The sequence below is a fragment of the Onychostoma macrolepis genome, chromosome 12, assembly GCF_012432095.1.
Source record: "Onychostoma macrolepis isolate SWU-2019 chromosome 12, ASM1243209v1, whole genome shotgun sequence".
Lineage (NCBI taxonomy): Eukaryota > Metazoa > Chordata > Actinopteri > Cypriniformes > Cyprinidae > Onychostoma > Onychostoma macrolepis.
The window spans coordinates 17072935-17095173 of record NC_081166.1 but is presented as its reverse complement, the minus strand read 5'-3'; the positions used below and the strand labels follow the sequence as shown (position 1 = coordinate 17095173).

General features: G+C 37.3%; 2 protein-coding genes across 2 annotated transcripts in view; one reads left to right on the top strand and one right to left on the bottom strand.

Annotated features, from left to right (window-relative positions):
* cpped1 (calcineurin-like phosphoesterase domain containing 1) overlaps positions 1-3503 on the bottom strand; it is a 28629-nt gene extending 25126 nt beyond the window's left edge. The window contains 1 exon segment of the mRNA XM_058794370.1: positions 3157-3503. Within this exon segment, the coding sequence (XP_058650353.1) occupies positions 3157-3220 (64 nt within the window). The 5' untranslated portion in view covers positions 3221-3503.
* Positions 3504-5043: 1540 nt separating this feature from the next.
* The window catches only part of shisa9a (shisa family member 9a), a 34003-nt gene continuing 16807 nt past the window's right edge, over positions 5044-22239 (top strand). Inside the window, exons 1-2 of the mRNA XM_058794369.1 lie at positions 5044-5871; positions 7075-7181. Coding sequence (XP_058650352.1) covers positions 5354-5871; positions 7075-7181 — 625 coding nt within the window. The 5' untranslated portion in view covers positions 5044-5353. The remainder of the gene's footprint in view (positions 5872-7074; positions 7182-22239) is intronic.

Genomic DNA, 22239 nt, shown 5'->3' with positions numbered 1-22239 from the left:
CCCGTATTCTTAAAGATTCTAAGAATCCTCTCAGAGAGCTCCTAATTTAGCTTAAAAGTGATTCAGGACCAATCTGAGAGCAACTCTGAGCGAGGAAAAGACAAAAACTTTTATCTCAGTGAGGAGGCGGGGCTGACCCCGTTGCTAGCTATGACACAGTCTTTTGAAGACTGTGATTGGTTGGTTGTCCAAGAAGGAAATAAAAGCGCTTTTAAGAGTAGGGTCTACTAAAAGCCTTCATTTTGAAATTACAGGCGTATTTTTTCCTGTTTTACCGTATCCTCTCTCTCTCTCTCTCTCACACACACACACACATTATATATGTATATATATATATATATATATATATATATATTCTTATTTTTTATTCATCATGCTGACATACTTAACATATTTTATAGGAAATGAACATCCACACAATAAGGTTCTGAAAGTGCTGTAATTGTTTGTGTGATCACTTTGCTTATAGAAGGTTGTGACAGACCCAGATCATCACTGCTGCATGATCATGATCCCTGCACCATCTAATGTGTAGTGTCTTATTAACTCACTGTCATGCATTGTGTGCAACACATTTCTTCTCTCTCTTCATGTTTCGTCCATTTTCTCCTCTGCTAAAGAAACTCTAAAGCCACTTAAAAGTCCTTGTCCGTACTCCTAACTGTTTTGGACCTTAAGACCTCTTTTAAGGGTTAAGATGCTTTCTGAATTACTTTTTTCTTTACTAGGATCTTTTCTTTAATTTTAAGGGGAAACACCCACATTTCTAAGAATTTTCTTAGAATTTTGTTACTAGGAGAAACTCTTAGCGCTAAGATTTTTCATGAATACGGGCCCAGGAGTTTATAGGGGAGTTAAGACTACACAGCTTATGCTGAGCTTTTGATTCATTAAAAAGAGCCGGCTTATAGGAGTCATTCATTGGGGGGTTAGACAACACCGGTTGTGCAGTGTGTTTTTGATTCACTAAAAGAGCTGGCTCTTAAAAGTCATTTGTTGGGGAGTCAGACTTGGTTGCACACAGTACGTTTTAGATTCACTTAATATAACCGGCTCATTAGAGTCTTCAATCAGGCCAGGCTACGCTTTTTTTTGCGGTGTATGTTTGTGATTCACTGAAAGAGAACAGTTTCAAGATTCATTCATTTGGTGACTGGGCTACACTGACTGTGGTGTATGTTTTTTGATTCACTAAAAAGAAGTGGCTCATAAGAGTCATTCATTCTGTGGCCAGGCTACACTGGTTGTGGTGTATGCTTTTTGATTTATTAAAAGTTTACCACATGTCATTTGTTAGGGAGTCAGACTACACTGGATGCATATATGTTTCCGATTTACTAAAAGAACTGGCTCATAAGTGTCATTTGTTCAATAATCGGACTACACTGTGATGTTGCAGCACCATTTAATACAAAACGCAAGAAACTCTGTCAGCGTATTTCAGCATGGTATTTCATTGGCATTGTCGAAGAATCCATGTATCAGAATTGTAAACGGAATTCTGAATAAGAATCAGTTCTCAGATACCAAACCTATTGTGTCATTTTATTAAAAACCTTTTTAATTTCCAAATGAGCTGCATTTTAATTAGTAATGCAGCCCACAAAGTTTCAACATCAGTCCCTATGGAGCAACCATGTTGTTCCGATCGTTTTGTCATTCTAACAATAAGAAGTGTTTGCTATGCTTCGAGCATCTCTTTGGGAAAGCACAAAACCTGGTTAAAATAAATAAATAAAATAAAAACACATGATTTCTGACCAACTCAGAAAGCATTTAAAATGTACCATCTGCTGCCGGGAATCTTGTTTGTTGTCTAACTCTTTCATGTGCAGTCCCCAGAGACTGGAAACTATTTTCAGGCAACTTTAAACAACATGAATTGAGAGGAGCAGACAAAGCTCCCATGACAGCCGATAAGCACAAGCCTCTTTCAGCAAACATAAATCAGAGGGATATCTCAGATGACTCCCAGAGCTTTCAAATACTGCTAACCTAATCATAAGTCAAGATAAAAGCCTCCTGTGATAAAGCATTAAAATATCAACTCAACTCACAGCATCCACTAACAATCACTGCTGTAGGTTTTTCACACACAAAAAAAGGAAAAAAGTTGCAGATGTCAACACTGCCAGTGCAAAGCAAAGAATAAGCAAGAAATTAGTCTGAGATGAAGATTTCAGACTGGATTTACATAAACAGTCAAGCTGAGGAAGCACACAGGGACACAAAACACTTACACAATGAAAAACACTAAATCAAAGGTTAAATTCGGCACAAATTGAAAATTATAAATCTATTTTCTAAATGCATCTTTTTGAAGTTATTGTGAACAATTTATCTATGAATGTTTATTTATAATTTTGGTTTCATAATTTTCCATCAAAAATGCTATTTTAATCCATTTCACTATGATTTACATCACAACATTCACTGCGAATTTAAGCTGAGCAATCATCTGAGGCTTTTGTTCTGATAGAAGGGTCATGGACAGTAGGGAAAAACAATGCTACATACTTAAACATTTAATTGCACCTTACAGGATTGTAACAATTTTTGTTTGTTTTTATTTCATTTATTTCATTCACTTTTTTAGAGAGAGAGAGAGGACATGCTACCCATATTATTTGCAGTTAATGTCAGAGGCTGTTGTCCAGTCACATACTTAGTTGCATATTATTGGGCATATTGCATACTATTTCTGGTTTTGGTTTTAAGGACATAGGTTTGGTCTTAGATGACCATTTGCCACCCAAATGAAATCAGAGGGGTTTGAATTACTGATTTAGCACATTTTATCCTATTTGCTGTAATATAGGCCTATTAGGTTATCTTTGTTTTGTGTACGTCATGTGACATGTCAGTTTCTATCTAAACTACATTGCAACTATCTACAGCTCAATGCCAAAGTGGTTTGTTATTCCTGGCATAGCAAATACTTAGCTGTAAAGTCGATAATCTGTGCTTGTCAAAGACTTGTTGGAATACTACACCAGTCAACATCTAACGAGTTTACAAAGGACTGTAAACTTAGATTACAAGCAGAGTTCATAAAACACACGCAAGACCTTGAACCAAAACATATTGTCATAATTCAAAGCGTTACAGCATTATCTATAATGTAAATCGACGCTAGCTAGCCTCAGCTAACCGTACCTTCTGTCAGCCCCTTATAACTCCGATCCTTTGCTCTCAGAAAGACACTTTCGTCCACTGCCATTGAAACGCGTACACTAACGTTACCTAGTATAAGATACTAAATCGTTCAACCTATATTTCGTACGTTTCCTTTTCGTGTTTTGGACGTTCGTTGTGAAATCTGACAAAGTCATTGGTTACTTAATGAGTGTGTTTGTGAATCGATGCGTTTGGTGATGTATTAGCAATGTCTGGGAATGTTCAAAGTGGACAACGGCAGGCTGACTGAATCAAAAGTCGTCGCTCTAATGCTCAATATGGATATATTTTACGATTTACAAAATGAAAGACAATGACACTGCTTTCAAAATGCACAGTAGCCTACCAATATTACACTAGTTTTTATAAAAACAAGCATCCAAAAAAACTTCAAGGTAGCCTAAAACAAAATTAAAATGTGAAATACAGTAGGGCTAACTCGACAGAATTTTAATCGATAGAGATCACGTCCTTCGCGATAAATGTGATATTTGATGATTGATAGTGTTAGCAGTGTCGAAATTTAATTTTTTTTTTCTATAATAATTCTAGTTTTTCTCAAGTTGCTTTTTTTTTTTTTTGCATATCAATGCAATGTTTATGCCTATCTACATAGAACCCCCACTGTAAATCAATCAGGTAACCTATAGTTTAAAATAGGTTCATATCAAATTAGGTAAATGTGGTCCTAAATATGGTAAGACGCATTTTAAGGTGGCCAAGAGAGCGCAAAGCGCTGCAAATAGAAAAAAACACCTGCAAATTAAGAAAACAACTTCATCAGTTTGACAACACAAGCGCTGCAAATACTCACAGCACAACCAAACAAAGAAAAGCGCTGCAAATAAAATTCTTTATTTGGTTGTGTTGTGAGCATTTGCAGCGCGTTTCTTTATTTGTTTGCGTTGTGAGCATTTTCACCACCTGCTGTGAATCTGATGAAGACGTTCTTGATTTGCTGATGCTTTTTCTATTTGCATGTGTTTTCTGAAGTTGCAGCGCGTTGAGTTCTCTCGGCCACCTTATTTGGCATAAAAAAATATGTAGGCTATGTCTGTAATATAAAAAGCTTAATTATTTCTCACACCATATAGGGAACATTGTATCCTGCATAGCCTACTCTGTGGCTCTCTATCAATTAAAATGGATTGGGATCGGCTGTAAAATAAAATAGGCTAAGATAAATAAAATAAAATGCAGAAAGAAGGAAAGACAAACCATATGCTATCCAAAATCTGTTATAGTCTACGGAATGGCACAATGGATCTCACTGCTCCCTATTCTACCAGTGTACTGATTGTAAAATAATATGTTGTAAAAGGTTATAAAATAAAGCCCTAAGTTTTAAACCTTACTTTTACTTTTAGACGAATGACAAATCCTTTCGCTGATATCCAAACGCATGAAGTATCTCTTCTCACCAAACTCTTTTCTATTCACTGAACGAGCAGAAAATGAATTACTAGTACCATGAACATTTAAATTAGATGATTTTATACAATAGAGGCACTGGAGACGCTCGCAAAGGGGTTGCGCAGACCCACGCACTGCGCAAAGAAACCACAAACCATTTAGCATTGGTGTTTTCTCATGTATAGTCAAGTGACACTTAACTGAACTGGTTTGCGATCTGTATAGGATTGCAGTAGCTATTTTGCAATTATATTTTTTTTAAGACAGGAGCCTTTAGTAGGCCTAGGTATTTTACACGCCAAGAAATGATATTCGTTTGCAAGTTGCATATAGTAACATAGGTCAGACGGCAACTTTTCCGGTGGTTCTTTACTTCAGAACACTTTTTTCTTGTCCAATCCCTCCCATGTCTCCTCCTTCCCCTTACGCACTGTCTCTCCCACTCTCAGCGCGCGCGCTCCACAGTTCTGCCTCAGCTCTCCTGTCATCATCGCAAACAAAGACAGCCTTCAGGGTAGTTGGCGCAGTGCTTTCAGAGCGCTAAAAGTACTTGAGAATCAACAGAACAATTGGGATTGAGATCAACAGCTGTCAGAGTGGACTTCACAAATATCTACGGTCTTAATTTACCTCTTTTAAAATGCAAACCTCTCCGAATGGCTTTGTTCACTCGTGTGGATTTATGCCCTGCTGTCAGTGGTAGTACCAAGTCGTTTCTCTGTCTCAGTTTGTCCTCCAAACAAAGCCTCCAGGAGACTACAGGATGAAATGGACAGTCTTGCTGTTAGAATACTTCTTGGTCAAAGTTCTGGTGCTGTTGTGCAGCGCGGTCGGGGAAGCGCAGCAGCAGCAGCTCGAGGGCTTTATAATGCTCTCAGGATCCAATGGGTCCCGGGATGAGGAGAGCGTTTCTGAACCTCCACACACTGAGGACAGATGTCGGGGTTACTATGATGTCATGGGACAGTGGGACCCGCCGTTCGTTTGCCAAACTGGCAATTATTTATACTGTTGCGGCACTTGTGGCTTCAGATTTTGCTGCGCTTATAAAAACTCTCGTTTGGATCAGAGCACCTGCAAAAATTACGATACACCAGTATGGCTAACAGGACAGACACCCTATAAGAAAACCCTAGACCCTAGACACGATCCAACCAAGGATAAAACAAACTTGATTGTGTATATAATATGTGGAGTAGTGGCAATCATGGCACTGGTCGGGATATTTACCAAACTTGGACTAGAAAAGGCTCACAGACCTCACAGAGAAAGCATGTCTCGGTGAGTAACTCATAGTTATGATGTCTTGACGAAGTCTTCATTTTCTTTTTGAATCTGACCAAAAATGCTTATGGTAAGAACAGCGTGCTTTGCCATTGATTCGTTTTTGGTTTTTGTAAATATGCCTGCTTATATGGATGTCTTTGATGTTGCACGCGTCTTATGCCATGAGCTCTGCGTTTACTCGTCGCTGTCAAGTTAAGAGAAGTTTTTAACTTTTTAAAACGCATCTCTCTGTTTTTGAACGTAAGAACGTTCCAGTGTGTGTGTGACTGCCTGCTAGGTCCTTCAAAAAAAAAAAAAAAAAAAAAAAAATAGCTAGACATAACTGAATGCAACAGATCTCCGATGTTTCGTTTTGTTGTAAAGATTTTATTATTTAACTAAACTTTGACAGAGAAAATAAAAGGGAGAAAGAGGGAAAACGCTCATGGTGCGAGACACTGAAAAACAGCATGGCAACAGTGAAAGATATCCGTTTGATGCATGTGTGTAGACCAACAATTAAAAGCAATTTAAAAACAGTAAAAGGGTGAAAATTGATAACTCCATGCAAGAAAGGATTAAAAAATCTCCAACCAAGAATTTTCTCTCTAACCCAATCTTTTGTGGCTTTTGAGTGTTGGTTGTCAAAGCTCTGCATTTACCGTTGTGCCTATTCTTTCCATGCATATTCATGCTTAATTAGAGCAAAAACAATCCCTTGAATCTTCATTAAGCTTTCTAAATTCATGGATTTGTGTTATGCAAGCTCTCTTTTTAAAGGCTTTCTTGAATCACAGACCTCAAGAGATCCACATGAAAACACGGTTAACTTGCACATGTAAACCACAAGAACTGTACAAACCATTTTAGATATTACATTATATTGCATAACATCCGGCTGTCAGTTTTTTACCCTTTGGTTACTCAGCTTGAATGGTGGAGGTGGAAATCTCTTGTTCCTACTGATTCTGTGGGTCAAAACCTCTGATGAGAGCTTCACAGCCCACAGTGTGCAGGTTGCTGAAAGAGCAGCTCACAGAAAAACCTGCTCTCTTTGAATCAGCACTCTGGACAGCGGCAGCTATAGCACTGAATAGATGTCAGTCTACTGACATTATATCACTGTGTGCCGTTCTTTGATATCTAAATAAAGGCCGATTACACAATGCAAGGCAATTCAATGGAATACTAAGCTAACAAATGCTTGTTCCTCAACAGAGCTGTTGCGAGTGTCATGCAAGGCGCCCGTCAGGGTCAGCACGAGGAGGCCATCGGAATGCACACACAGCATTATGACACTGTGCAGGCGAGAGCAAACAACATGCGTAAGTTGATTGTAGACTATACTTCCTCTCTTTTCCCACGAGCTCAGCATAAACTATGCACTACATTTATGCTTGTATGAAAATAGTCTGAAACAGTCTAAAAGCATGTTTCTTCTGGCTCGAGTGCTCAATATACCATAATATCTACACAATACAATGCATTTGTGTACTGAATTACACATGTAGATATAAATGATACATATACCATATTAAGTATTCAAAGTTTTGCTTGCGGTGCAAAACTTTGTTGGTTCTGCACCAATTTTTGATTTTCTTATTCTATGCTTAGCATATACAGATATGTGTAAGAGAAAGGAGATGCTGTGAGCACAATGCTGTTGTGAAATAAGCCTATTTATGGTCACTGCCGTGGGCTGCTGCTGCAGTTGTGTGTACCGCTCGAAATGAATGGCCCTATCATAAATGTTTAAACTCTCATTTGTTGCGATTCTGATTACATCACCCCTTCTGTGGTTATCAACTCCCTAAATATATCTGTGTTGAAATAACACAAAATACTGTGAGAATATCAAAGCCCCCCTCAGAGGGATCCATTTTGGTTGACACTGAGGATGTGAGTCAGTAGCTCGAGAAATTTTCCTTTCATCTAATTGCAAAGATAATGTCACTCTTTCTTCACTGCCATGCATATTGTAGATATCTCCATCAGAAGTTTTTGAAAACTCAGATTACTTTTATGTTACATTTCTTTATTATGAACAAAGACTAAGAGCAATAATATGTAGATATGTTTCAGGAAAATGGTAAGAGCACTAGACTTGTGAGGGTTTTTTGGTTTTAACGGTAGCACAACCCTTTTTGGTGCTAAATAGAACTCTTTTTTTTGGTTGCACGAAGAATTATGCTTTGAAAGTGCTATACAGAACCTCAATGGTGCTGTGAAAGAGCCTTTTCATATGAGCCTGGAGGGGTTTTACTTTATTTTTTATTTATCCACCTGTTCTACACTTGCACTGTAGTGTCTTAAATTTAAAAGATGCACTGAAAAAGAAAAAAAAAATCAAGTAAAACAAAAAAGAAAGATTTTTAATAGTGTGTGGATGATGAAAGTTTTGTTTCACATGCAGGCAACCATTATATATGGAATGTCACACCAACCATTAACAAGCTTGATTTAGAAATGTAACTATGAAATCAATACAATGTCAGTTCTGTCCTCTATTACACAAAAAGACATTCAAAGAGTCGTTTTGGCTAACCTCTTATTCCCCGATCATGATTCTTGCAGTACTGGCTTTTAATCCATAAACCTGAGTGTAATTACGTGGACTGCTTTTAACCTCTGGCCCCAACGATTTAATACACAGTCCACCGAGTTACTCCATATGAGATAATGATTTGAACCGAAATCAAGAGAACAAGACCTAAGAGCAAGTCATTCCAGCAATTATGCAGAGGACCTTAATATGAGAGTTTTCTGTATTGACACCTGAGCGGCAGGTCATAAGTCTATTGATAAAGATTCCTGTCTTTTGAACGCTGTAACACAGAAGATTATCAAATCTGCTTTATGTGTCATAATAGAAGTTCATACACTCTTAAATGACAGATGTGCGATTATTTCTTTCAACATGAGACGACAGAAAGACTCTGCATGTGCTGTAGGTTAACTGCTGTTATTATTTCAATATGTAAAGCTAGTTAGATTACACTACTGGATTCCCACCTAATCACTCATATGTGATACGTTTCAAAGATTTAAGGGCATACAAGATGAAAATATGTTATACATTCCTTATTTTGTATTCTTGTCATATTCAGATTCGCTCATGCTCATATGGACTTTGTGGAAAATTATTTTTTCCCATAAACCGATCAAGCAGTAACTGTATTCTGGTATTCTCATCTCTTGATATTCCTCCTCTAAGACGCAGACAATCCAGATGCTCACCCACCGTGTGCTGAATGATCCCATCAAAGAGGTCTAGTTACCTCACTGAAAGTGCAAAATTACTAGACCTTTTTTTCACAATGATCCAGGATTCTGGAGAATACAATACTGTGCTCCATTACCATCACAGTTTGGCATTACGAGAGTACCCATGGCTTTAAAAAGAAATAGAAAAAAAGAAGTATTGAATACAGAATGGTACTTTTTTTGGTCATGGCATGAAATAATTAAGACTTTAGCCCAGTGTGATTTCAATCATTGTACAGTACAGGATGTTAAATTCTGCATGTCAGTGACCTGAATTGAGGAACAAAAGCATTTCCTCCCACAGCGCACTGAGCAACTGAACCTTGCAGATGAAGTGGAGCTTTTTCCAGTGCCACAGCTAAAACTAATTGCCTTGATGGGGTTTCCCAAAAGAAACAGCAGAAATCTATTATGCTGTATTTATTTTAAGCCTTGTGCCATCGCAAACACCTGAAACAAAGATCTGCTTGCAAATACGCAGGTGCTAAAGACACATCTGCATGTGCTGTATGGGCTTAAAAGATCAGTGAGAGTAAAACCCGTCTGTTGTCCTTAACAAACTCACTGTAACTTTAAATAAAAAATAAAAAGTGGAGAGAACAGAATGAATTTCTGCTCACCTATTGCATTCTTCATCTGTGTGATTATTCTTGCCGTCGGCACTATATACTTGCAATAAGTCCATTTACAGCGAATTGTCCTAGTTCATTGCTAGTTCAAGCATGTCTTTGTACTAGGATTCTCTCAGTGCAAAAAATCTGATGATTTGATGTCTAGAGGCATGTTAACTTTTAAGCCATCAAATAGATCTCTAACTTTTAATTTCACTCCTGCTTTATTTTGATAAAAGCCAAAGACTTATGTCTAAAAAATATACTGAAATCTTTTTTATATATGACAGGGCGATTCATCATCACTCTTTGAAATTCTATTATTAAATTTTGTTGTGTGAGAATATCACTAATGCCCTTTAAAATGCTGAAACACATATGCTAGTGTGTTACCAAAGTTAAAACTTTCATTTGACAAGTTCACATTATTCTTGCCACCACCAGAAGTGCTAAAACAGCCAGCATAACTCTCCACAACCATATAAAACCAACTCTTTATGTAATATTCTTTTAAAACACATAAAGAGTCTATTCCTTCTGTTGTCTCCTAAATCTTTAAACAAAATAACAGTAACTCTTTCTGCATGCTACAACATTACACCACTAAGGGGTCTTAATAAGTGAGTCAGTGAATAATTTATTCAACTGATTCATTAAAAATGCTGATTCAATTGGGAATGGAACAGCTACTCTGTTGCTCGGAGACAGTGTTATTTTAGTTTAATTTATATACTATTACATTTTTAAAAAATATATTTTTAATTAGCTTTTATTTTTATATTTTCAAATTGAATTTTAGTTCATTTGTTGTATTTTTTTTTCTTCAGTAATTTGTCTTATTGTGCAGTGTTTTCTAATGGCAATTACACAAAATTAATTTGATAATATAATTAAATATTAAAATTACAATTATGTTGTTAGCCATTTTCTCCACGTTTTTTGCAATCTTTTTCATCCTTTTCATTCTCTGGACTGATGCAAGTATTGGCTATGTGTAAGAAAAAGAGTGTGTGCAACATATCGGCCCCCCCACCTGAGGCACCATCCCATCCCATTTACTGGGCCACGGTTCACGCTCCTTGAGGCAAGCAGCATATTTCTGTTGGCTCAGAGACCATAGCCACCATTGCTGCCATGCTACAATGGCAGAAACCCCCACCAGGATTGCATTCAGGTCAGCATGGTCTCCCCACGCTCAGAGAACTCCACCAAGGAGAACTGGCTCTGATTTCACACCCAGAGGACAGGCTGGCAGCCTATTTCTTCCAGCACATTGGGGGAAGAGGGACATGTGGCCATCTGATGTGCGTCACTGAAACGAGGCTCATACAGGTCCGCTACTTGATGCCAATGCTAATTTTGCTTCACATGCAGAACTACGGTGCCCATTGTCACAAGTAAATACCACCTTTGATGCTCCAATCCTAAAATTTTTTAAAAAATAAAAAAAGAATAAATGTGAGATTTAATTCTTGCATTCAGGGGTGTCATGCACTCGTTATTTTCGAGGGGGCACGAGTTGGGTGGGGGGGTCATCATGTGACACAGCAGCCACAACAGCACTTATGTTTTATTTATTTTTTCCTTTTTATTCGAAACATTCCCAAACGCATTACCTATGTCTATATCATGAAATTATCTTGATTCTCACCTTTATAGATTATAGTAGATCTATAGTGGGCGATGGTCAAAGTAACCTAATAACGTAATCTATTAACTATGCATAAAAACCTGTCTGTTTACGTAATTAACAGATATGGGTGTCATGCCATAATATTTTTAATACGACTGACTTTATACTTAATGTGAATTTAACATTCAAAGTTAATGTGAATAAAAACATTGTAAGTTAGGCTACTAATCATAACACTTTCATTGTACAGAAAGAAAGCAAAGAACATTTAAATTATCAAAGGACATTTTCACTGACAGTCTAGAGTTCAAGCACTCTCAAAAACTCCAATTAAAATCCCTGAAGCTGTTTACACTAAGAAATGAATATCTTACTTACAGATTTGTTCACACATTTGCACTTTGTTGTTTCTTATGAGAGAATTCACCACACTGAAAAAAAATTTTTAAGGTAAGTGGTCGCAAACAATTTATTTTAGCTACATTTAATTAAAAAAAATATGTTGAAAGTTAGTCAACTAAATTTGTTTATTTAAATGTAGCTAAAATAAATTGATTGCAACCACTTACCTTAAAAAAATTGAGTAAATTCAATGAATCATTTTTTTCAGAACGAGGTATTCAGTCAGCGAGCAAGTGAAGAAAACACCGGCATTTTAGCGATGACTCATCTGAACGCCTCTGATTGGTCATTGCATTCATAAGCTCAACAGCATAGTGTGTGATTGGTTATAATGCGCAGCACTGTAAAAACGCGTCTGTCTCTGGCTCAGCGCCAGCCAGCGAACGCAGATTTGAATTTAGCAGCTGATGATATGACGCACTGAATGTTCTAATCATGCCTGTGTGATTGTATTAAATATAGAAAATATTATTCGGCTATTTTTTTGTCTTTTGGAAGCTGCATTCAAAATCCACTTGGCTCAAAAATCTGAGGGGAACATGCCCCCTTACTTTGAATGGACATGACGCCTCTGCTTGCATTATAAAAATAGATACTTTTTTGCAAGAGAAAATAGAAAAGGAAAATTCATTCTAAGGAAATGGCGAATCTCCTGAATAGTTTTATTATTGAAATAGATTAAGTTAATTGAATCTTTGCTTGGCTCACCACTGTATAGTAAGGTGCGGTCAAATTAGAGATTTTGTGGGAAAAATGGGTCTGTTGTCAACAGTGATGTATAAAGCACACAGAGGTCAGTCACAAATCAAGCAGATGTCTGTTGGACAACGCAACAAATGCGGGACAAACTGAAACCTACCTGATAAACCTGAAATCTTTCACCCTGATGTTAAATTCCTGATCGTATGGATTGTAAATAACTGAATTTTTGCCAGTGAAAAATCAGCGCTTCTCTCAGGTCTTTGGTAATTAAAAAAACATCGTTAGTCATGTGAATAAGCACCATTTTGCCTCAGATTTTGTGCTTTTTCGACAATCTCCATTAACTGTTGTAGAGTGAAAATCAGTGCTAAAATCGTGCAGTGTGTGGGCGGCATAAGGTGGTCTAAATGGAAAGTATTGCTCACAATACATTTTAGAATGCTCCTCTTCTATGACCAGCATATTTTTTATTTCTGTATTAAAATTAGGGTTGCAAAGGGGTGGAAAATTTTTCGGTAAATTTCCGGAAACTTTCCAAAAATCCCTGGAATATTCCAAAAAAACTAAAAAATATTTCTCAAATTTACTGGAAATTTTCCACATTTTTGCAACCCTAATTAAAATTCATATTGATTTGGCTCTGATTTCACACCCAGAGGACAGGCTGGCAGCCTATTTCTTCCAGCACACTGGGGGAAAAGGGACAGCTGTATGGCCTAATGGTTATAGAGTCAGACTTATAACCCAAAGGTTGTGGGTTTGAGGCTTGGTGCCGACTGGGATGGATACAAAGAAATTTAGGTGGAGGGGGGAGGCAAAATCTTTAAATTTCTAAGAAAAGAAAAATACAAAACTGGTTCAATGTTTATTACTTGTCTGCATGTTACTCATCCCTATCATATTTTGAAGTTTTGTGGTGCTACCAACATGCAGAAACATAAATTGTTAAGTGGTGCAAAATCTGAATGGATTTTAAAATACAAAGCATCATACAGTTGTCGACTTGGTTGCAGAGAAAACCTGGGTATCTAAACAACTGAGGATTACACACTAACCCGACTTTCAAGTCATTCAGAACATAACAAACTCATGCAGAAATATGAGCCTTATTGCTAGGAGATGCAGGACAAATTAAAACAATGTTCTAAAATCTATTAAAAATTTCAAACATGTTTGATATCCTCCGACTGAATAGAATAATTGTCAGAAGAACTGCACCTATCATACAAACACATACATTTTCTGCAAAATGTGTCAACTCAGACTGCCTAATATCTGCAGACTGGTTTTACATTTTGACTAAATATATGTTTATTTTTATATTTTTTTAAATGTTTGAAAGACTAAAGATTAAGATGTGTATACGCATATTCAAATGTTTCTTCAAAATGGCATAAAAGTTTTTCAAAGCAGTACATTTCTACTTGGCACAACGTTTTTTTCTTATTTTTAATCCTGGTGTGGATATTCTTATTCATATTTGCACCTAAATGCAAATGTACCATTTCGGTATCGCAATACACTCGATATCTAAAACGTCAGTATCTAAAAACATGTATTGTGCATCACACCAAGAGCTTATCAGTTACTTAGTGGCTTATGAACACCTCAAGAATTTGATTTGCTGATCCTGAAGGCTTTTGTGAAGGGCAGATTTAAAGAAGTGAAAACGGATGGACAGGAAGGAAAGCAGTCCGAATGCTATTGATCTGCTCACTGGTCAAGCAACGCAGGAAATCTGGAGAAAACACTTTTGCTTTTTCACTTTACTGCACCATAGCCATTGCCGAGATGTCCATCGGCCTAGAAAAAACCCACTCCTGTTTCAAACTGATAGCTGCCACCGTTTAGGACAGATGACACACACGTGGAAGATGCTGAAATGACACCAAAGAGAATTGAATTCTGCTGTTACAGAACATTTTTAATCAAAAACCCACATGGGTTGACAGTAGCTCCATTGGAACGGGTTTTCCCCTGTTAGCGCCTATTGAGCCGCATCAATCCCAGACTGCCTTTGTCACCTATATATGTCATTCATGTATGCATTGATTTGAATCCTTCCTTGTGGCTCTTCTTTGCCTACATGACTGATTGGGTCTGTTGTCATGGTGGACACGCTCATGCTAGCACAAAAACACACAGTCCCCAATCCTTAGATCAACACACCACTGCCCAAAAACGATGCATAATTCATTTCATGTAGCGCGCAGCAGCAAGGGGAAATGACAGATTAATGTATTTTCTGCAGAACATTTAGCAACTCCAGACTGTTTATCACTTGACATGACAGAAACGGGAATCATTTCCATCCTCTGTCTGTTCAACTTCAGCTTTAAGTGGACAGCCAGCTTTCATTATCACGGTAGAGACCCTAACGAATAATCAGCTCCCCAAGAGGGCAAAGTGAGATCCAAATGCAGTTTTACAGGCAAGATTAAGTTAGGATAAATTGAATGTGCTTGTTTAATGCAGTGAACATGGATGAGTGCCACTCCATCAAACGCCACAGTGAAAACGAGGATGTGTTTATGATTGATTTCTCCCTCATTAAATGTAATTCCAGACAGCAGGGGCAGGACCCAGGTTGGAATTTATAATGAGCGATTGTTATTCCAATATTATAGTAATGGCAAATTTCCCCCGAAGGCAATGACTGGCATTAATTGTAAAACAGGTGTTATGGATCTGATGATCGCCGGTTTGAAACAGTGCTGTTAATAACCTCCTGTGGGTAGATGTGTGTGTGAGAGATCGGAGACCCACAGTCGTCTCAGGAGCATAATAAGTTAAACAAAGTTCATTATAGCTGCATCATTATGCATTCAATCAGTATAACTCAGCGACTTTCAACTAGTTTTGCTTCAGGACCCATATTTTAAAATGGGGCACTGAAAGTATTAAAACTGAACAAAAGTAAATATAAAAATTCACTTAAAATCAAATATACACCACTGTTAAAAAGTTTTGGGTCACTGAGTTGAGTAAGGATGGATTAAATTGATCAAAAGTGACAGTAAATCACATTGTATCACATTACAAAAGATTTACAGATACTCATTGGATTACAGATATTTGTAAAATATTTGTAAAAACAGAAAAAAGAAGGCTTATAAAGACCGGCAAACTAAGGAGCAAACAAGATGAATGATGCAACACAGGTGAACTAAACTGGAACTAAACGGGAACATACATGTGACAGTACTCCCCCCGTAACAGTTACACCGGGGAGGGGGGAAGGGGGGCGGGCGCCTCCAGGGCGGATCTGGGAGTTCAGGGGACCATGGCGGAGCAGGGAGCTCGAGAGGCCATGGCGGAGCAACCTCCGTGGCCTTGGCTTTGGCCTGGCCACCTTGGCAATGGGAGGTCTAGGAGGTCCATGGGGCGATCTAGACCAGCGGCGTAATCATGGTGAGCCCGCAGAACTCCCGCGCATACTCCATGAGCGGGAGATCTCAGCGGGCAAGGGCGGAAAAGCGCGTGGCTATTTCCATCGCCGCAGGGATGAACAAAATGGGAAAACAAAAGACTTTTCAAAAAACGGAAACTAAACACGGGGGAGAGGGAACGCCGCTTACACTCTCTTTATTGGGTCTCGGATTCTGTCATTAAACAACATTAATCCGAGACAAAGACTGAACAGAAACAGAAGGCTTATAAAGACCGGCAAACTAATGAGCAAACGAGATAAATGATACAACACAGGTGATCTGAATGAACGATGATTAACTAATGATTAGAACAGGAACTAAACCAAATAAAGACAAACAGGAACTAAACTATGATTTCTGAAGGATCATGTGACACTGAAGACTGGAGTAATGGCTGCTGAAAATTCAATTTTGCATCACAGGAATAAATTAAATTTGAAAATATATTTAAATAGAAATTAGTTATTTTAAATTGTAATAATATTTCACAATATTACTGTTTTTACTGTATTTTTATCAAATAAATGCAGCTTTGGTGAGCATAAGAGATTGCAAAAACATTTAAAAAATATCTTATTGATCCCAAACTTTAGAGCAGCAGTGTAAAACAGAAAAAATTACAATTTTGTAAATGCAAAAAAAAAGCAATGATTTATCTGATGTTTTTGTTTCTCTTTACATGGGTTTTGATCTTGTTTTTCCAAGGATGAGAGCATGTTGCCAAGTGACAAATTAATTTGTGCCAAAATACTGTGCCGAGTTTGATTGGACACACAGCCTTTGACGCTAAAAACAACAGATATGTGAAGCATTTTATTTTCCTTTTTAAAAGCACATTTATTTTGCTGTCCTAACTATGCATGTTCAATATAGCATTGCTTTCAGAACAGACCTGCGATCAGGGTCGAGTCTCTGTCCACTATTAGTTAGGATATCCCCTAAGTTGTTGTGCTTGTTTCCTGTCCTACTTCTTTTTAAAAACACCAAAAGGGAATAAAGAAAATTAAAAAAAAATTAATGAGGGCATGCGAACATAACATGCCATGTCCAGTTTTTGGGTTGAGACTCACCACTGGTATAACTTATCTCAGCAAACAAAGTTAAGCATAAACTATATGTTTTTCCAACACAAGGTCACATGACATTTCCATATAACATTTTTTTAATATATGCAATTAACAGATGATTTTTGTAAAGCTATTTCTGACAGTGTGTTTCACTGTAATCCTGCTGTGATGTATGATATTCATAAGCTTCTCATCTCTTGAACTCTCATGTTCTCGTGCTCTCCATTGGCAAAAGAGCTTCAAACTTTACTCAAAGGGATATTGAGGTTCCATATGAGATTACCTTTTACAAGGATTTTTCACCCTTGGAAGAACAACGTGCCTTGGCATCAGTTTTTTTTCATTTAACGGCACGAGATCCATTGCCTTGCAGCACCGTTTCTTCAATAGTGCTGTTGTCACCTCTTCTCATTCCGGGGAATGATCCTTCTATTGGAAAATAATGCCAAATAAAGAGAGACCAAGAGACGAGGTCTGGAAGAGGCATATATAGAGCACTTTGGACTTTGTGAATATGTGATCACGACAATATATTTGATAAAAAATTTATATAAATTAGTGGTGGGCATAGATTAATTTTTTTAATCTAGATTAATCTCACTGTAATCTTGGAATTAATCTAGATTAAAATGGCTCATTTGAATTCTGCCAAGTAGATCAGAATAAATTCACTACTAGTAGTAAACAACTAGCAGTCATCAAGAATTTAATATTGATAATAACATTGAAGACATTGTATGATTATTCTTTAAAGATAAGGTTTTAATAGTTTTAGTAGTAGTAGCCTATTACGTTCTGCCCAATGTCTTCAAGTGAAACCGAACTTTTATTTTGACGGGTTGCCGTGAGGATAATTTTTCTCAAATGAAACGCTCGAATGCTCATGAAGTGACTCTCAGAGCAGTTCTTGAGATGTTGTTCATGTATTTATGTCCTCATTTAGTGAGACGACAGACGTTAATATCGCTGCAAGCGTCACGTGGGCTTCTGTATGAGTAGTGAACAAACCCATGCGTCTGCGCCATACATTAACACAGAGACACACAGAAGTCATATTTAAATAGACGTTTTGCGGCTTAATATTTACAAATAGGAGTGGGAGTGTGTTCACTTGTGTGTGCGCTTACGTTTGTGTGTGTGTGTGTGTGTGCGAACCGGGGCGAACCGGGGCGGAACTCCGCTGTGCGCGCGATACAGAGAGCGCGACCATGTAACGTAGAGACAGAAATGACTTGCCGATTTCCATTGGGAAGTTTCTTAAAAATAAATTTTCCCTGAAGCAAACCCGGCGGCTTCATAGCTGCATCCATGTTAGCACGTCACGTTTGATGTGGTAATTAGACATACACACAGGTTCGAAGACTCGCTCTCGCCCCCTACAGTGCAATTCGGCTAGGTATACATCCGCGCTAAAATATCAAGGTGAAAGTCATCATAGCTTGCGTAGTATAGACCCAGCTCCCAACCCAACTTTGAGGATAGATTAACGGCGATATTTTTTTTTATCGCCCGATAAGAGTCTCACGTTAACGCAGCACGTTAATGCCGATAACGGCCCACCACTAATATAAATATATATATTAGGGGTGTAACGGTACACAGATGTCACGGTTCAGTACTTACCTCGGTTCGGGGGTCACAGTTCAATACGATTACATTACAACAGGAAAAAACAAAAAACAAATCTACTATGCTAGGTTTCTTTTCATTTATTTTGAGCAGACAGTAGTAGAAATGACCATTTTTCCACCTAAATGTGAAAATACTAAATATTATATTAAATTATAATGTTCTATATATAAAATCTGCAGTACATATATACATAAGAGGAATAAATACTTGAAATATATTTGATTTAGTTACAGATAAACAAGGGAAAAAACAGTGTGACATGTAACGTAGCCTATATGCTGAGTTTCAGTTCATTTTTGTGACTTAATTTGTTTACAGATAGGAAACTCAAATGGCAGAAAGCGGCATCCTATTTGTTTTTATTATTTTACAAAAGCACAATGTTTTGTTTTCATTGTGAGTATACATAAATAAAAGTAGACCTTTTACAGTGATGCATTATTCTGCTGGTATAAGGAAACAGTTGAAGTGATCGCACCGACTCACACAAACACAAAACATATCAGTTCCAGCATAGCTAACTTGACAGCACAGTTGGTACTTTATCAAAATAAAATACAGTGAACCAAACATCAGCGCTCCCACCTCTGTGTCACTGTTGGAACACGACTGAAGTACAAAGCCTATAATTTACATAATAAATAATAGTTTAGCATTCGGATACATCGCAAATATGGAAATATTATGGAATATTTGGATTTGTGCCAAATGACAAGAGGTAGGATACACGAGCACAAAGCTCCATTTCGCAAACAGTAGAGTGCGCCACAGCCCTTTTATTTTATTTATTTAGTTTAAAAAAAAATCAGGCAGTAGTTTAAACCAATGAAAGTCATTTTTAAGAGTAAGATCAGTTAGAAATATCACCTTAGAGTAACAATTGTCTATATTTACTCTTACTGTAGATTTCACCCAAGACCATTGCAAATAAAAAAGTTTCAAAAACATACATTGCAAATAAACAGTTAACAGAACTTTCTTAATATCTGACATGCAGTTGTTTATTTCATGCCCAAATTGCTTTATATTCCAGAATATTTTCTGCATTCTTTATCCATCACATTCTAATTGTCATGTTTCTAGTTTCCCAAACACCTGAAGATAAAAGCAAAGTTTGACTTAATTAACAATAGCCTTATATGACCTCACTGTCCACATCCTCAGTCATACCCAAAGCATACAACAAAAGCGCCAAAACATTGGTGTCACAGCAAGGGCAATGAGTGCCTCACAGGCAACGATACTTGACATCTGGCAATCACTGTGCTTCCCTCTTCCTGCCATGGCTGCATTTTGCTAATGTCAAGAGCAAGAGGGAGACACGCAGAGAATAGTCCTCTCTGATTTGCAGAAGATATCACTTGCAAGCTCAGATGCCCTTCTGCCGCTTCCATCCCAGAGGGATGTGCAGCTCCCGAAATACCCTCCTGCATCTTTAATGAGAAACTCGAAAGGTATCTTATAGTCACATTGTTGACTTGTTCTCAGTCTATGCGCTTTGTGATAACCTTGACATATTTAACCTCAAAACACTCCGAGGAGTCTGGGGATATTCAGACAGATGCAGACGCAGCGGATGGCTACACAAAAATAAATCTTAGTAAATTTATTAATAGTAATAAATGGGGGTATCAAACAGATGGCATAGGTTTGATTGACAGACAGATGGTAAAGCAGATGCAAACACCTTTTTCTTCACCTGCAGAAATCCCAAAATCTTCTATTTTTGTGGTTTTCACTCTGGTCTAGCAATGTAAACAAGATCCTGGGGCGAAGTCACTGTTGCGTCACATTTGCATCACTTACGGCATTTCAGTGCAACAGAGTTTAACCAACCATTAAATACTCTGCTCTATTAAATAGTGCTGTGGTGTGAGTATTTAAATTGAAAAACTGTCATTCTATTCAGCAGAAAAAAACTCGCGCTTTCTATGTAAATTAAGCATAAGATTGCATCTTATTCACAAAATTCTGCACTATTTGCCTGATGCTATTAACGTCAGCAATGCCCACAGATGGCAGAGTAAGGGATATTTGTGTACATTAATTGAGAATGCCTTTTAAACTCTGATTTACTGAACTGAACCGGATGCAGAATTGCCGTTCAAATTTAAATGTAAGGAAAAGCATTTAAAATGAACTAAAATTCAAATAAACTCAAATAAATTATTCAATGAAACCTTTGAATGCTGACAAAAGCTTGTTTGAAAGTTTTTAAAAACATTTAAAAAGCTTGTGAAAGACTCAATGCTGCAGGTAAAGATGATTTTTTTATCCAAAACAGTATTAAAAAAGACTGTCAAAATATGGACACAATTTCATTGGAGTGGGCTTGCACCCCCAGCATAATGAAAGGCTAGAAAGGTAGATAGACAGACAGACAGACAGACAGACAGACAGATGGACAGATAGATAGATAGATAGATAGATAGATAGATAGATAGATAGATAGATAGATAGATAGATAGATAGATAGATAGATAGATAGATAGATAGATAGATAGATAGATAGATAGATAGATCCCCCATTACCTCTGTGAGTGTCATTTAACATCGCCTTTATCACAAAACCCCAAATCAAAGGTGGAAGGGCGATCAAATCCATCCATCATGCATCTAACAAGGACTGATGGATCTCTCCAATCAAACTGGTGACATTTTACCAATCAACAGCTGCAGTGAACATAGGGCATGTATACAACGTGTCTGCTGTCCCATTCAGTTGATGGCTATCCTCTTGATTCAAGTGTTTCCTGGAGAGCAGAGCAATTTTGACTTTTCTCATCAGAAATTGCATAGCAGAAGCTGCCAAACGAAAGTGTAATCATTTTCTTTAATATCCTCAGGCCTATTATAACAGCACTGTCCAGCAGTGAAAGTCTAGCAGTGTTTATCTGCTGTTTTAGACACACAAGAGGCTGCTGACCCAGATACGAGAAGGAAAACACCCATGCATAACTTCAGGTGCTACATCTAATAAAAGCCTTATTTTTCAGGCCAATAAAGTATTAACTAGGGTGCTGGAACGAGACAGGGTGACATGACTGAGGCAAACGCTGTTCTGCAAACCTTTGCATTCTTACAAAAGAGACGGGTGATTTTCAAGGGGATTTAGTTAGCTGAATGATATTTGGGTGGTTCTTTATCTGACTCAGTGGAGCATTTAGACTATCAGTGGTGTTCAGGTGTTGCCTGGATGTTTCCTTTCATAATATGAGGAGTTGTTTTTTGAACCTGTAATAGATTACCTTCAGAACCTACGTCCATTATGTGGCCTTGAACATACAGTATGTAAAGACAAAATCCAATGTTGTTTCACTCATAGCATCCATCAAAATGATCATTTGTCTGCTTGAAATCTAGACAGATGTTTATAGAGGCATATATTCATTTATTTTATTAAGATATTATGTTTTCAAGGGTTAGGCACCCTGAAACATTTTGGATCTCTTTTTTTTTCCAAGTAAGTGCAAAACAAGTTGTTTTATTCGTTTGTTTTAATTTCAATGGATCTGAATTATTTTCACAGAATAAGAATGGACTTCTAATTACAGTTACATATTTTTTTAATGAAAAAACTCACTTACATAAATATAATTATAACAATAAATATTGATAAATTGCTACTGTTTTTCATTTTT